The sequence below is a fragment of the Stenella coeruleoalba genome (genome assembly GCF_951394435.1).
Source record: "Stenella coeruleoalba genome assembly, chromosome: 1".
In the NCBI taxonomy this organism is placed as follows: Eukaryota; Metazoa; Chordata; class Mammalia; order Artiodactyla; family Delphinidae; genus Stenella; species Stenella coeruleoalba.
The window spans coordinates 6,958,718-6,972,022 of NC_137169.1; the positions used below are offsets into that span (position 1 = coordinate 6,958,718).

Sequence of the window (13,305 nt, forward strand, 5' to 3'; positions counted from 1 at the left end):
CAGCCCCTCTGTCCAGGCCGTCGGCAGTTGGCCTTCCTGCCAGGGTGTGCTCGGGCTGTCTCTCTGCTGCCCTAGATTCCCCTCTGGCTGGAAGGCTCTGTTTTTTTTGCAGGGGAAAGGAGGGAGACTTCTTGAGGACAGTGTAGCTGTCACTGCTTTGGGAGGGTCCCTGTTCTGACATTGGCATGATGCCCGTTGACCTCTGAGGGTTGGAATGATCATTCCGTACCCCTCACTGAGGGACCAAGGCAGCCAGCATCCTCCCAGGTACGCACCAGCTGTCTTGCCTCCCAGCCTGGTGTGTGAGGAGGGGCTGAGAGGTCGCTCAGCTCCCCTACCCGCCGTCTGTAGGGCTGTCTGCAAGGTGAGCCCAGGGCAGCTGCCGGGCCTCCAGCCCGTGGACCCTCACTCTCCTTGGCCCTCCACCTTTTTATTTTTAGCCGTCCCAGAAGCTACTGGTAGAGATGGCAGCTGGCTTTTAGTTTTTTTTTTTTGTTTTGCTGGGAAAATCCGGATCTCCCACAGTGTGGAGGCAATGAGGAGGGGGTTTCTGGTCCCAGATCTGAAGGCTGCATCTTCAGCACAATCTCTATGTAATGATGGTAACCCCTGTTACCTCTCTCTTGGGATTGTTTTAAGGATTAAAGCAGATAATGTGCATGGAAATACTCTACAAAAGGAGATGCTGTTCTCCTTCCAGGTTGGCAGGGAGGGGAAGCAGCAGTGTTCTCCGTCTCTCTGGGCTCCACGTGGCTTGTAGGTGACTTGTGTTGGGTTATATAAAGACCTGTAATGGATCTGCAATTCTCTCTTATTCCCAATTTTTTTTTTTTTTTTTTTTTTTGCGGTGCGCAGGCCTCTCACCGTTGTGGCCTCTCCCGTTGCGGAGCACAGGCTCCGGACGCGCAGGCTCAGCGGCCATGGCTCACGGACCCAGCCACTCCGTGGCATGTGGGATCTCCCCGGACCGGGGCACGAACCCGTGTCCCCTGCATCGGCAGGCGGACTCTCAACCACTGCGCCACCAGGGAAGCCCTCTTATGTCCATTTTTCACATAATATTATCCTCTCTCTCACTTACATATGTATTTAAATTTCCATGTATTGACAATTTGCATAATATATACCTTTCAGTAGCTCTGTGTTTCTGTTCAATTCTGTTTATATCACAGAATATGAATTATTCTATTATTAGGCATCTCAGTTTCCACTTTTTGCTATTTTAAATAGTACTTTGCACGCTTAAAAAAAATTAAGATACGATTGACACACCGTAAAATTTACCCTTTTTTAAAGCGTACAATTCAGTAGTTTTTAATATATTCACACAGTCACGCAGCCATTATCTAATTCTAGAACATTTATGAGTGTTCTAAAAAGTATTTCTTCTTAAAGTATACTTCTGAAGTGGAATGACTAGGCCTGAAGGGTGAAAATGACTTCATGGCGGTCATTACCTTATCGGACTGTTTTCCAGAAAATTCTCAACAGCAGTGTCCATCACTAGTGGTATTCCTACAGCTTTGCCCGCATCGGGCGCCCCCGTCTCCCCTGTTCCTGCCGGTTTGGTAGGTTTGCAGCAGCTCTTCTCAGGCGTGTGGGACACAGCTGCTTCTGCCTCACGTGGGGTGCCGCCCCGTGAGGTTTCGGAGGGCAGCACGACCAAGGAGCAAAGTGACGGGTCTCCTGTGCTTGTGATCCTGTGACTTGGACGAGCTCTGGGTTTCAACAGTTTGGGAGCCAAGTTCATAGGGGTCTTTGTTCCTGTCGTCCCACCTGGTCATGCTTTATTCTGTCCTTGTTCACGTATTGATGGGTTTTTACCCCTCAGCTTTCAACCTAGGAAGGATGCTAGGAGTCATTATGGATCATTTTCAGGAAAAATCAGTCCACGGTAACTGGTGGTAACCAGAAGAAATCACATTGTTGGGTGCCGTCAGGAGGACCAGCCCCTACCTTCCTCTCCCTGCCTGTCCCCTCCGCCATGAGGTGCGAGCGCTGGGCCTCATCACTCCACGTTAACTGGAAGTACAGCTAAGCAGGAAGGGATCAAAGTCCACAAACGTATGGGCCGTGCTAAACACAGGCGCACCTCCACCCCATCCCGAAGCTTGAGATTAAGGAATGAAGGAAGCTCTCTTTTACACAGCGGGTAGTAAACCTATGAATGCGTTCTCCCCAGGAGTGAGAGAGGATAAAAATAGGAAGGGGGCCGCTTAGGGATTTGCTGAACTAATGACTAGTAAGCAGATGACAGGGCTTTTTAAGACTTTGCTGTATTCTCTCCATAAAGCATTCATCTGTTCTCAAAGCTTTAATTATCCTCTTTACACTCTTTAATCTCCTGTATTTCATTGATTCTAAGACACACATTTTTACATATTTGAACCTCTCTAAAGCTGGGTTTACCATTGATGGGGTGATATCGTTGAATTGGCAGCCTGTTTCTTAGTGGTGACAAAATAATGATGCTTTCACCATCATTGGCATCTTTGATGTGATGAGATTTAGTCTATCTCCAGCATTCATTGCCTTCCCAAGCCCTAGTATCATACCTCCAGCTGCCCTTGAGATATTTTCACCCGGTGTGTATCACCACGTCAGACCCAGCAGATTTAGAACTTAAACCATCATTGCATTTTTCTCATGAGATACCGTCTGCTTTTTCTAACTTCTTTATTTTCAAATGGTGAGCATTCTCTGAGTTGCCCAGCTGGTAGCCTTTCTCTCACAGCCCCTGTAATAATAACGCTGGCCAATGTTCATTAGTGTTCCCTGCGTGCCAGGCACTGTTCCAAGCCCCATTAATCCTCACAGCAGCCCTACAAGGCAGGTACTGTGACCAGTCCTCTTTCATATGTGACGTGGAGCCACTCGCCCGGGGTCACAGGGCTGAAAGGTGGCAGAGTGGGTCCTCGAACCCGAGCAGCCTGGTTCCAGAGACTCCAGATCACGACTCCTGCACTGCCTTTCATGGATCCAGCCCGTGACCGTGCGGTCTTCACTCACGCACTGAATAATGTCTCTGTGTTTCACTGTTTGCTCTGGCCCCTGTTGCTTCCTTTGATTGCAGCAAAAGCTGCCCCGTTGATTTCGTTTCCACCAGTCCCCTCTCTGTTCATCTTGCCAATCAGAGATGGCTTAATCTTCCCACAGCGCCTCCTTCAGGGGTCCACTTCCCTACTCTTCACACCGTTTTTTAAAAAGTTTTATTGATATACAACCCACATATCATACAGTTCACTTATTTAAAGTTTACAATTCAGTGGGTTTCGGTGTATTCACAGAGCTGGGCATCCGTCACCACGATCAATTTTAGAACATTTTCATCACCCCGCAAAAGAAGCTCCGTACCTCTGATTTCCCCCTGCCCCCAGCCCCTGGCAACTGTGAACTTACTCTCTGTCTCTGTGGATTTGCCTATTCTGGACATTTCATGTAAATAGAACGTACAGTATGTGACTTTCTGTGTCTGGCTTCTCTCACTAAGCGTAATGTTTTCAAGGTTCTCTGTGTCAGTGCTTCATTTCTTTTTCTTGCTGAATAACATTGTCATGTGGATGGATGTACCACATCTTATCCGTTTATCAGTTGGTGGACATTTGGGTTGTTTCTACTTTTTGGCTATTGTGAAGGGAACTTTATTTTTATTTATTTATTTATTTATGGCTGCGTTGGGTCTTTGTTGCTGCGCGCGGGGTTTCTCTAGTTGCGGCGAGCGGGGGCTACTTTTCGTTGCGGTGAGCAGGCTTCTCACTGCAGTGGCTTCTCTTGTTGCGGAGCACGGGCTGTAGGCGTGCGGGCTTCAGTAGTTGTGGCTCGCGGGCTCTAGAGCACAGGCTCAGTAGTTGTGGCGCATGGGCTTAGTTGCTCTGTGGCATGTGGGATCTTCCCGGGCCGGGGCTCCAACCCGTGTCCCCTGCATTGGCAGGCGGATTCTTAACCACTGCGCCACCAGGGAAGCCCTTGGCTATTGTGAATAACGCTGCTCTGAACATTCATGTACAAGTTTTTCCGTGGACATATGTTTTCATTTCTCTTGGGTGTGCACCGAGGAGTGGAATTGCTACAGTAACTGTTTGACTGGTGAGGTCAAGAACTTTTAATAGCTCCTCAAAGCCCTCCGTCTAGTTTCCAAAGCCCTTTCCATCTGCTCTTGGTATCTGCTATTCCGAGTCACAGCCTGGCCGCTTCTGCCAGACCAGGCTCACCCTCGCTGTCGGACCCGCGTGTCGGGGCCTCAGATCTGCGGCTCATGCTTCTCGCCCCAACTAGGACATGGTCCAGGGGCAGAGTCAGCCCACACATGTATTTCTTTGAGACACACAACGGCTTAAAAAATCGGAATTATTTGTGCAAGTGAGACGATACTTAATGATCCAGATTTTCATGTTCTCTAAAAATTGCAAGATTTGGTCACCGTGGGCCCACGTACCTGTGAGGCACCCCCCGCCTGACTGCAGCGGAGGGACACAGCCCTACCTTGTCCTTCTCACACCTTTCCTGGCCTGCTTGGTGCTGGGGTCCCTGACCTCTGACCTAGACCCATCCCTCCAAGGCCCAGCTCGGCTTGCTGCCCATCGCGCTCCACTTCCGAAAGCCGCTGGAGCTCGCGCGGCTCAGCTCCACACAGGAGGCTGTTCAGACGGGAGTGCTGGGTGGCTACAGGGGGGCTGTGACAGCACGAAGAACTGCAGGCTCTGGGGCCAGCTGCCTGGGTGCAGATCTCATGTTTACCCCCTTCTACCAGCTGTGTGACCTTGGGCCAGTTACCTGACTTCTCTGAACCTCAGTTTCCTTACAGTTTAAAATGGGGGTAGCAGTAGGACCCCTTTATCTGTTGTTACTGTGCGGGGTAAATGGACTGATATACATCTGTTATTATCAATATTATCGTTACTGTCTTTTTCCTGATGTCTTCTCAGCGATAGTGTGCGAACTTTGGAGACCAGACCGCGCCGGGGCTGGGAGCTCAGCCATGGCTTCTCAGCGGCGGGCACGCCGGGCTGGTTGTCCTGTGCGTCTGGGGTTCTGCCTCCTCGGCCAGAGCTGCAGCCTCACGCTCCACCCCGGAGGACGAGGGCACCTTCCCACGAGCCGGCTGTGGGCCTCACTTCCTGCCCCGCAGTGCTGGCGCCGCCACCAGGCCCGGCCTGTGGGGCTGAACTCAGGGCAGGTGGTCCCTGCTCCCCGTCCAGCTGGCTCGAGAGAGATGGCGAGCTGGGTCAGGGCAGGTGGGCCGGGCAGGTCTGAACCGGGAGCCACTTCTTTTTGTTTGTTTGAATTAAATATTGACCAGATAAAAAAGAATGCTTACACAATCTAGGGAAGATACGCAGAACTGTGTGTGACGAATGCCAGGGTACCTGCCAACCTTGTGTCCCTCCCCCAGTCCCTGTCCTTTGCGTTCCAAGTTCCAGGTGGACTTTCCCCTTGCTTCTCTTTATTGTTCCTATGTGTGTCCGGTTCCCTAAACAACGTGCCGTTTCATTTCGAAGAGCCGTCACACTGTGTGTGTGTGAGAGTTGAGTCTTTCTGTCCCTTTAACCTGCATTCACCATAATCTCTCCAGACCTGTCTTCTAATAACTGACTTTATTTCCAGCTGTTCCTAATCCATAAAACCCATCTATGGGATTTCTGATTCCCCTTGTATTTTCCATTGATTGAAATTCTGTTTATTCTGGTCATTTTATGTCATAGTTAATTTTTAGCAAAGCAGTCAGGTTTCTTTCCTCGGCACTGTGCCTTTGAGGTGGATTCCTGACGACGCGTGTGTGTTCGCTTTCTCGGCCGTACAGCGTTCTGCGATGTGGCTGCAGCAGCGCCTCTGGTGCTCGGGGTGCAGCAGGGAGCAGACAGATGCAGTCCTACTCTGACAGAGCTTCAAGGGTTCCAGGGAAGACAGATAAACAGGCACCCAGTTAGTCAGGTGAACTGGCCAAAGACAGGACCCCCAGGAGGGGAGGCCCGGAGGTTGGTAAACGTCTCCTAGAAGCTGAGACCCGAAGGAAGAGTAGGAGTTGCTGGGTGGGAGAGCGGGTCCCATCTTACAGGTGGCGCCCGTGAACGCCGGGTAAAGACTGCTCTTCCTACTGTGATGGTACCTTTTCTGTACGTAAGGCTGTGATTGGCCCAGATTTTGGCAAGTCAGCTGAATGTGAACATGTCGTCTGAGCTGCTGTGCCTTTGAACCCTAAGCCTTTAGACCACCGCGTTGTATGTACTTGAGACACTGATAATCAGAGTTCATGCCAAGGTCTGGAGGAGGGAGAGTAACGTGTGTGGTTAACCAGCTCCTGACTCTGCTTGTCCTAGCCCTGGGCCTCTGATTCTTTCCTCTCGCGTAGAGCCAGGACAGTCATGGTACCCTCTGCGCAGGATCTCATGGGTGTGACGGGGACAGTCATGGTACCCAGTGTGCAGGATCTCTTGGGTGTGACGGGGACAGTCACGGTACCCACTGTGCAGGATCTTGTGGGTGTGACGGGGACAGTCGTGGTACCCTCCAGGATCTCGTGGGTGTGACAGGGAAAGTCGTGGTACCCGCCGTGCAGGATCTCGTGGGTGTGACGGGGACAGTCGTGGTACCCGCCGTGCAGGATCTCGTGGGTGTGACCGGGGGGCGGGTGCCTAGCATCTCCGCACTGTCCCAGGCACAGCAGGCGTCAGTGTTGTCACTGCCGGGCTCTGTGATCAGTGTTCTGTGTGTCACCCTCTTTTAGCCTCTCAGTAACTGTCCACCGGGCAACTTGCCGTCTCTACCTGTATGTCTAAAGCTTAAAACGAGCTCCTGGTTTCCCCTCTACCAGACCATCCCTCTCCTAGTCTCCTCATCTCAGTAGATGCCGCCGCTGCCCGTCTTTGCTCAGGCCCGAGTCCTAGGAGTTGTCTCTGGTCCCTCCCTTGCTCGTGCTTCCCCGCATCGGTCAGCGGGCCCAGTCAGTTCTGACCCCAGAAAGGATCGTCCGCTCCGTCCAGCTGCCCTTTCGATGCCGCTTTAGCCCAGGCCCCACCGTCTCCCGCTGGGCAACCGCACAGCCTCCTCCTCCGTCTCCTCTTTCTGTAGCCACTCTCCCCGCAGCAGGCCGGGCGTCCGTGAATGTACGGAAGAGCTTGTTGTGTGCTGCTTCCGACCCTCCAGTGGCTTCCCCTGAGCTTAGAAACAAGTCCAGCCTCGTCTCCAGGTGCTCCGAGCCCTGCCCTCCTGCCTGCTCTCTCCCGCTCACCTCCTTCTGGGCGCCTGGCGGCCGAGCTTGTTCCTGCCTCAAGGCTTTTCCTCTCGAAGCTCCCCTCCATCCGGAATGTTCTCCCCAGCTTCTTGCAGGGCTGCCTCTTCAGGTCTCAGAGGGGCCCGCCCGTTCCCCTCTGTCATGAGCTCTGTCTGTAATGTCTTTGTTGGCTTTTCTCCCTCCCATCTTCCCTCCCTCTCTCCCTCCCTCCCACTCACTGTAAGCTGCCGGCAAGGACCTGTCTGTTGCCCGGCGACTCCTGCGCGTGGTAGGGGGCGGCAGTGAGCCCCATTTGATGGCAGGATGCAGAGCAGAGACTCAGAAGTCAGGTAACTCGTCAGGGTCACGTGCTAGCAGGCCGCCCAGGCCCTCGCTGTAACGCGCAGGGCCAGACCTGATGGCCAGGGCCCAGGATCCGCGCATGCAGTCTGGCCTCAGCGGGGACCAGAGCCTTCCCCAGGCAGGTGCCCGGAGACGCCCAAGGGGCCTGACACCTCCTGGCGGAACGGTTCTCGTTGAAGGGAGGTGGCTCAGAGACGCCCGCGCTCCTTCCTCCCCCTGTGCTGCCCTGTGGCCCACTCTCCGCACTGGGGACCCGAAGCACAGGTGGGGCTCCTGGCGCTCGTTGGGGAGCTGCTTACGACCTTCGCCCTCCTCCCGTTCAGGTCGCACCAGCTTCTACGAGGAGTACGGCGTCATCGGTGATGTCTTGCAGAACCACCTGACCGAGATCCTCATGCTGGTGGCCATGGAGCTGCCCCTCAACCTGAGCAGCTCGGAGGCGGTGCTGGAGCACAAGCTCCAGGCCTTCCGGGCCCTGCGGGGCCTGCAGAGGGGCAGTGCTGTCGTGGGCCAGTACCAGGCTTACCGCGGGCAGGTGCGCAGAGAGCTGCAGAAGCCAGACAGCTTCCACAGCCTGACGCCGACCTTTGCAGGTGGGCTCTGGGGCTGGGCACGGGCTGCGGGCCGCCCCCACCCCTATCCCCCAGACGGAAGCACTGCTCCCAACCCGGACGCCCTTCAGGTTGGGTTGGAAGGGACTTGAAGTGGGGTTTTCACAAGGGTGCTCCGTGGCGAGTAAGAAGTACCCCTGCCTCTCTGACCTCCCGCCAGCTCAGAGCTGCGGGTCACCTGCTGGCTCCCTCTGGGCGGAGGACACCTCAGTGGCGGTCTCCATTCAGTCCACGTCCATGGATCCTGCCCGGGCTCGCCAGTCTGGGCTCAGACCTCGCTTTGCCCTCGTGGAGCTTACATCAGCCCCCAGAGAGGCTGCAGGCCTGCCCGCTGCAGCCGGGGGCACCCCCAGTGGGCAGGTGCCCAGCGGGGCCGTCCTCTGGACGCTTCCACAGGCTCAGAGCTTTCTGGGGTAGCAGCCGCCACAGCCAGAGCAGCAGCTGCCTGTCGGGCACTGACCACGTGCCGGACTTTATGTACATTATCTCATTTAATCCTCACTGACCACGTGCTGGGCTTTATGTACATTATCTCATTTAATCCTCACGTGGACAGACGCATCAGGCAGGTGTGATCATCACGCCCCGCTAGAGGTGAGGAACCATGAGGCTCAGTCAAGTTGCCAAACCTTGCCCAAGGTCACGCAGAGATAGTACGTGGGAACTTGAGTCTGGAGGGCACTCGGCGTCCGGCTCTTACCGCCGTGGTCCCCGCTGCAGGCCTCCTCACCTGCACGGCAGTTCCCCACTGGCCTGTGGCTGCGAGCCCTGTCCACCCTCCCCTTCTCCCTGTATGTGACGGCCTCAGCACGTCCTGCGTGCTCTGCAAACAGGAAGGAAGTCCGTGTCCCTAGGAACCCACAGCCCCTCAGTCAGGATCGCTGCTGCCTTGCCCACCCTCCTTGAGACTCCTCTCAGAGCCTCTGGGTTGGAGCCTCTCAGTCCAGTTCCCCTTTGCTTGGGGACGATGACTCTGAGAGGTGCCCCAGGGAGCTGGGTGTCCGAGGTGGCCCCAGAGGCTGCTTTTCAGCACCGACTGGGCAGAGATGGTAACAGAAGAGGTGAAAGATGGGGGTGAGGCCAGCGAGGCCAGGGGTGCCCAGAGGAGGGCTCGCAGAGGGGAAGGCTTGCTGGCAGGAAGGAAAGGAGAGGAAGGCAGGTGGGCTGAGAGGACCTGGTTCTTATGCTGGAGCATCACCTCCACTGCCCCCCGTCGCCCCAGGCGTCCTCGTGCACATCACCTCCACTGTCCCCTGTCACCCCAGGCGTCCTCGTACACATCACCTCCACTGCCCCCCGTCACCCCAGGCGTCCTCGTGCACATCACCTCCACTGCCCCCCGTCACCCCAGGCGTCCTCGTGCACATCACCTCCGCTGCCCCCCATCACCCCAGGCGTCCTCGTGCACATCACCTCCACTGCCCCCTGTCACCCCAGGCGTCCTCGTGCACATCACCTCCACTGACCCCCGTCACCCCAGGCGTCCTCGTGCACATCACCTCCACTGCCCCCCATCACCCCAGGCGTCCTCGTGCACATCACCTCCACTGCCCCCCGTCACCCCAGGCGCCCTCGTGCACATCACCTCCACTGCCCCACGTCACCCCAGGCGTCCTCGTGCACATCACCTCCACTGTCCCCTGTCACCCCAGGTGTCCTTGTACACATCACCTCCACTGTCCCCCATCACCCCAGGCGTCCTCGTGCACATCACCTCCACTGTCCCCTGTCACCCCAGGCGTCCTCGTGCACATCACCTCCACTGCCCTGTCACCCAGGTGTCCTCGTACACATCACCTCCACTGTCCCCTGTTGCCCCAGGCATCCCCGTGCACATCACCTCCACTGCCCTGTCACCCAGGTGTCCTCGTACACATCACCTCCACTGTCCCCTGTCGCCCCAGGCATCCCCGTGCACATCACCTCCACTGTCCCCTGTCGCCCCAGGCATCCCCGTGCACATCACCTCCACTGTCCCCTGTCACCCCAGGCGTCCTCGTGCACATAGACAACCTTCGCTGGGAGGGTGTCCCTTTCATCCTGATGTCTGGCAAAGCCTTGGATGAGAGAGTGGGCTACGTTCGGATCTTGTTCAAGGACCAGGCGTACTGTGCCCAGAGCGAGAAGCGCTGGGTCCCGGCCCAGAGCCACTGCCTTCCTCAGCAGATCATCTTCTACATTGGCCATGGTGAGCTGGGCGGCCCAGCCGTGCTGGTCAGCAGAAACCTGTTCAGGCCCTCCCTGCCCTCCGCCAGCTGGAAGGAAGTGGAGGGCCAGCCTGGGCTTCGCCTCTTTGGCCGCCCTCTGTCTGATTACTACGCCTACAGCCCTGTGAGGGAGCAGGACGCCTACTCCATCCTCATCTCTCGTATCTTCCACCGCCGGAAGGACTCCTTCATCACCATGGAGAACTTGCTGGCTTCCTGGGTCTTCTGGACGCCCTTGCTGGACAGCCTGGCCCACGAGGTCCCACGCCTCTACCCAGGAGGAGCAGAGAATGGACACCTGTTGGACTTTGAGTTCAGTGGCAGCCACTTGTCCTTCTCCCAGCCACCACTGGAGCAGCTGGTGCTGGGGCCGGATTCCGCTCCGATGCCCAGCGACTTCCAGGTTCTCAGGGCCAAGTACCGAGGCAGCCCGCTGATATCGGCCTGGCCGGAGGAGCTGATCGCCAGGCTGGCCGGCGACATCGAGGCTGCAGCTGTGCAGGCTGTGAAGCGCTTTGGCAAGTTCCACCTGGCACTCTCAGGTGGCTCGAGCCCCGTGGCCCTGTTCCAGCAGCTGGCCATGGGGCACTATGGCTTCCCCTGGGCCCACACACACCTATGGCTGGTGGACGAGCGCTGCGTCCCGCTCTGGGACCCTGAGTCCAACTTCCAGGGCCTGCAGGCTCACCTGCTGCAGCACGTGCGTGTCCCCTACTACAACGTCCACCCCATGCCCGTGCACCGGCGCCAGCGGCTCTGCGCCGAGGAGGACCAGGGCGCCCAGGCCTATGCCGAGGAGATCTCCACCCTGGTGACCAACAGCAGCTTCGACCTGGTGCTGCTGGGCATGGGCACCGACGGGCACACAGCCTCCCTCTTCCCTCAGTCCCCCGTCGGCCTGGATGGCAAGCAGCTGGTGGTGCTGACCACGAGCCCCTCCAGCCCGCACCGGCGCATGAGCCTCAGCCTGCCCGTCATCAACCGCGCCCACAAGGTGGCGGTGCTGGTCATGGGCCGGATGAAGCGCGAGATCGCCATGCTGGTGAGCCGCGTGGGCCGCGAGCCCCGGAAGTGGCCCATCTCGGGTGTCCTGCCTGACTCTGGGCAGCTGGTGTGGTACATGGACTATGACGCGTTTCTGGGGTGACGGTTGCCTCTGCCCTTCGCTCACCCCCGCGCCTTCCTTCACCCGCCCTCTCTCTGCCCTCTCAGTCCTGCCCCAGCCCGCGTGCCCTGCTGTCTGGAATCTGATGCCTCGTGGTCAGGCTCCCGGAGACGAAGGACAAAGGCCTTCCCCAGCCCCCGTGACCGTCCCTGCCTAGGGTACACACCGGAACAAGGAAGAAATGGAATCTCTGCCCTTGAGAAGCTTCAAATCCAAGTCAGGAGAGAAATGTCCACCTTAAGAAAAGACCTGCAGCAGCTACATGCGAACACCAACCAGCGCAAAATAGGACGGTCTGAAAGCTCCCCGCGTGAGCAGGAATGTGGTGGGCCGAGGTTAATGGGGGGTTTCCTGCGGGCCGGGCCCCTTCGACCAGCTCTGGTGGAAAAGCAGAACGTGGACGGTAGAGAGCAGGAGCCCAGGCGCCAGTGGCCCTGTGCCCCCCACACAGCAGGCTGCCGGGAGCCCTCAGCTCTGCTCCATCCCCTTCCTCCTGAGCCTCTGACTCAGCTGCTGTCCTGTCTCCTCCGGGGCCACCTCCACCTGCTCTGCATCTCGGGTCTCTTTCTTTTCAGTCCCGACCATGGAGATCTTCCCACCCCCTCTCTGTTTCTTTGCTGTCCCTCAGACGCCCCATTTATGGACAGATGATGATGACAGTAACACGGTGACAAACAAGGTGTTAAAATGGATCCAGAAATCGTGCGACTGGTTTGCAGCTCCTTTCCTCAGTAGATGGATTTCTCTGATGGCAGGAGGCTCTGGTTCCCCAGCTCTGTCGGGGAAGACCACTGCCCCCATGCTTGCGCTCCTGTCCCCAGCCAACTCTGCGTGAAACACACTGGAGATAGACGATCAGGCCATTCCAGGGATCCCACGTTTAGGAGGGTCCTTTGTGTCTCAGGGGACTTCCCAGTGAGTGTTTCCACTCTCGGTGTCCCCTCTTGTTTTACCTGGGAAGATCCAGTTGAATCTTTCTCTGACGGTGACATCTCATTTGGGGGGAGAGCTGTGACATCAGGTGATCGCGACCATCCAGGTGCTCTGATCTGACCAGGCTGAGCCAGGCCTCCCTGGTGGGGCCCTGCAGCTCATGTCAGCACTGGCTGCCCACGACCGTCTCAGGGACTTGACTGATGGTCAGTGCCGAGGGCGGCTGCCGCCTGCCCTTCTCATACTACCTCGTGGCGGCATCGGCCTCCTGTCTGCCGGTCCCTCCTGCCAGCGCTCACCTCACCACTAACGCGTTGCTGAAGATCTGGGGGACACCAGCAAGCTTCTCGTTAAGAGCAGGTGGGTAGTCCGCTCCTGAGAAGCCATGGGTCAGTAATACCTGTTTTTCTGAAACCCCCAAGGCAGGGGCGTCTCCAAAATTCTTTTTTAAAAATCAAGCTTCTCAGGACACTTCTTCTTTTTCTTTTTTTTTTTTTGGCTGCGTTGGGTCTTCATTGCTGCTCGGGCTTTCTCTAGTTGGGGCGAATGGGGACTACTCTTCGTTGTGGTGCACTGGCTTCTCTTGTTGCGGAGCAGGGGCTCTAGGCGCACGGGCTTCAGTAGTTGCAGCACGTGGGCTCAGTAGTTGCAGCACGTGGGCTCAGTAGTTGTGGCTCACAGGCTCTAGAGCGCAGGCTCAGTAGTTGTGGCACACGGGCTTCATTGCTCTGCGGCATGTGGGATCTTCCCGGACCAGGACTTGAACCTGTGTCCCCTGCATTGGCAGGCGGATTCTTAACCACTGCAGCACCAGGG

The 13,305-nt window shown here is 56.7% G+C and overlaps 1 protein-coding gene across 2 annotated transcripts in view; it reads left to right on the forward strand.

The window, feature by feature from the left end:
• H6PD (hexose-6-phosphate dehydrogenase/glucose 1-dehydrogenase) overlaps positions 1-11,806 on the forward strand; it is a gene marked incomplete at its 5' end in the record, with an annotated part of 34,168 nt that extends 22,362 nt beyond the window's left edge. For both annotated transcript variants that reach the window (XM_079903429.1, XM_079903428.1), the window contains 2 exons: positions 7,897-8,166; positions 10,175-11,806. In XM_079903429.1, coding sequence (XP_079759555.1) covers positions 7,897-8,166; positions 10,175-11,538 — 1,634 coding nt within the window. In that variant the 3' untranslated portion in view covers positions 11,539-11,806. The remainder of the gene's footprint in view (positions 1-7,896; positions 8,167-10,174) is intronic.
• Positions 11,807-13,305: the final 1,499 nt, after the last annotated feature.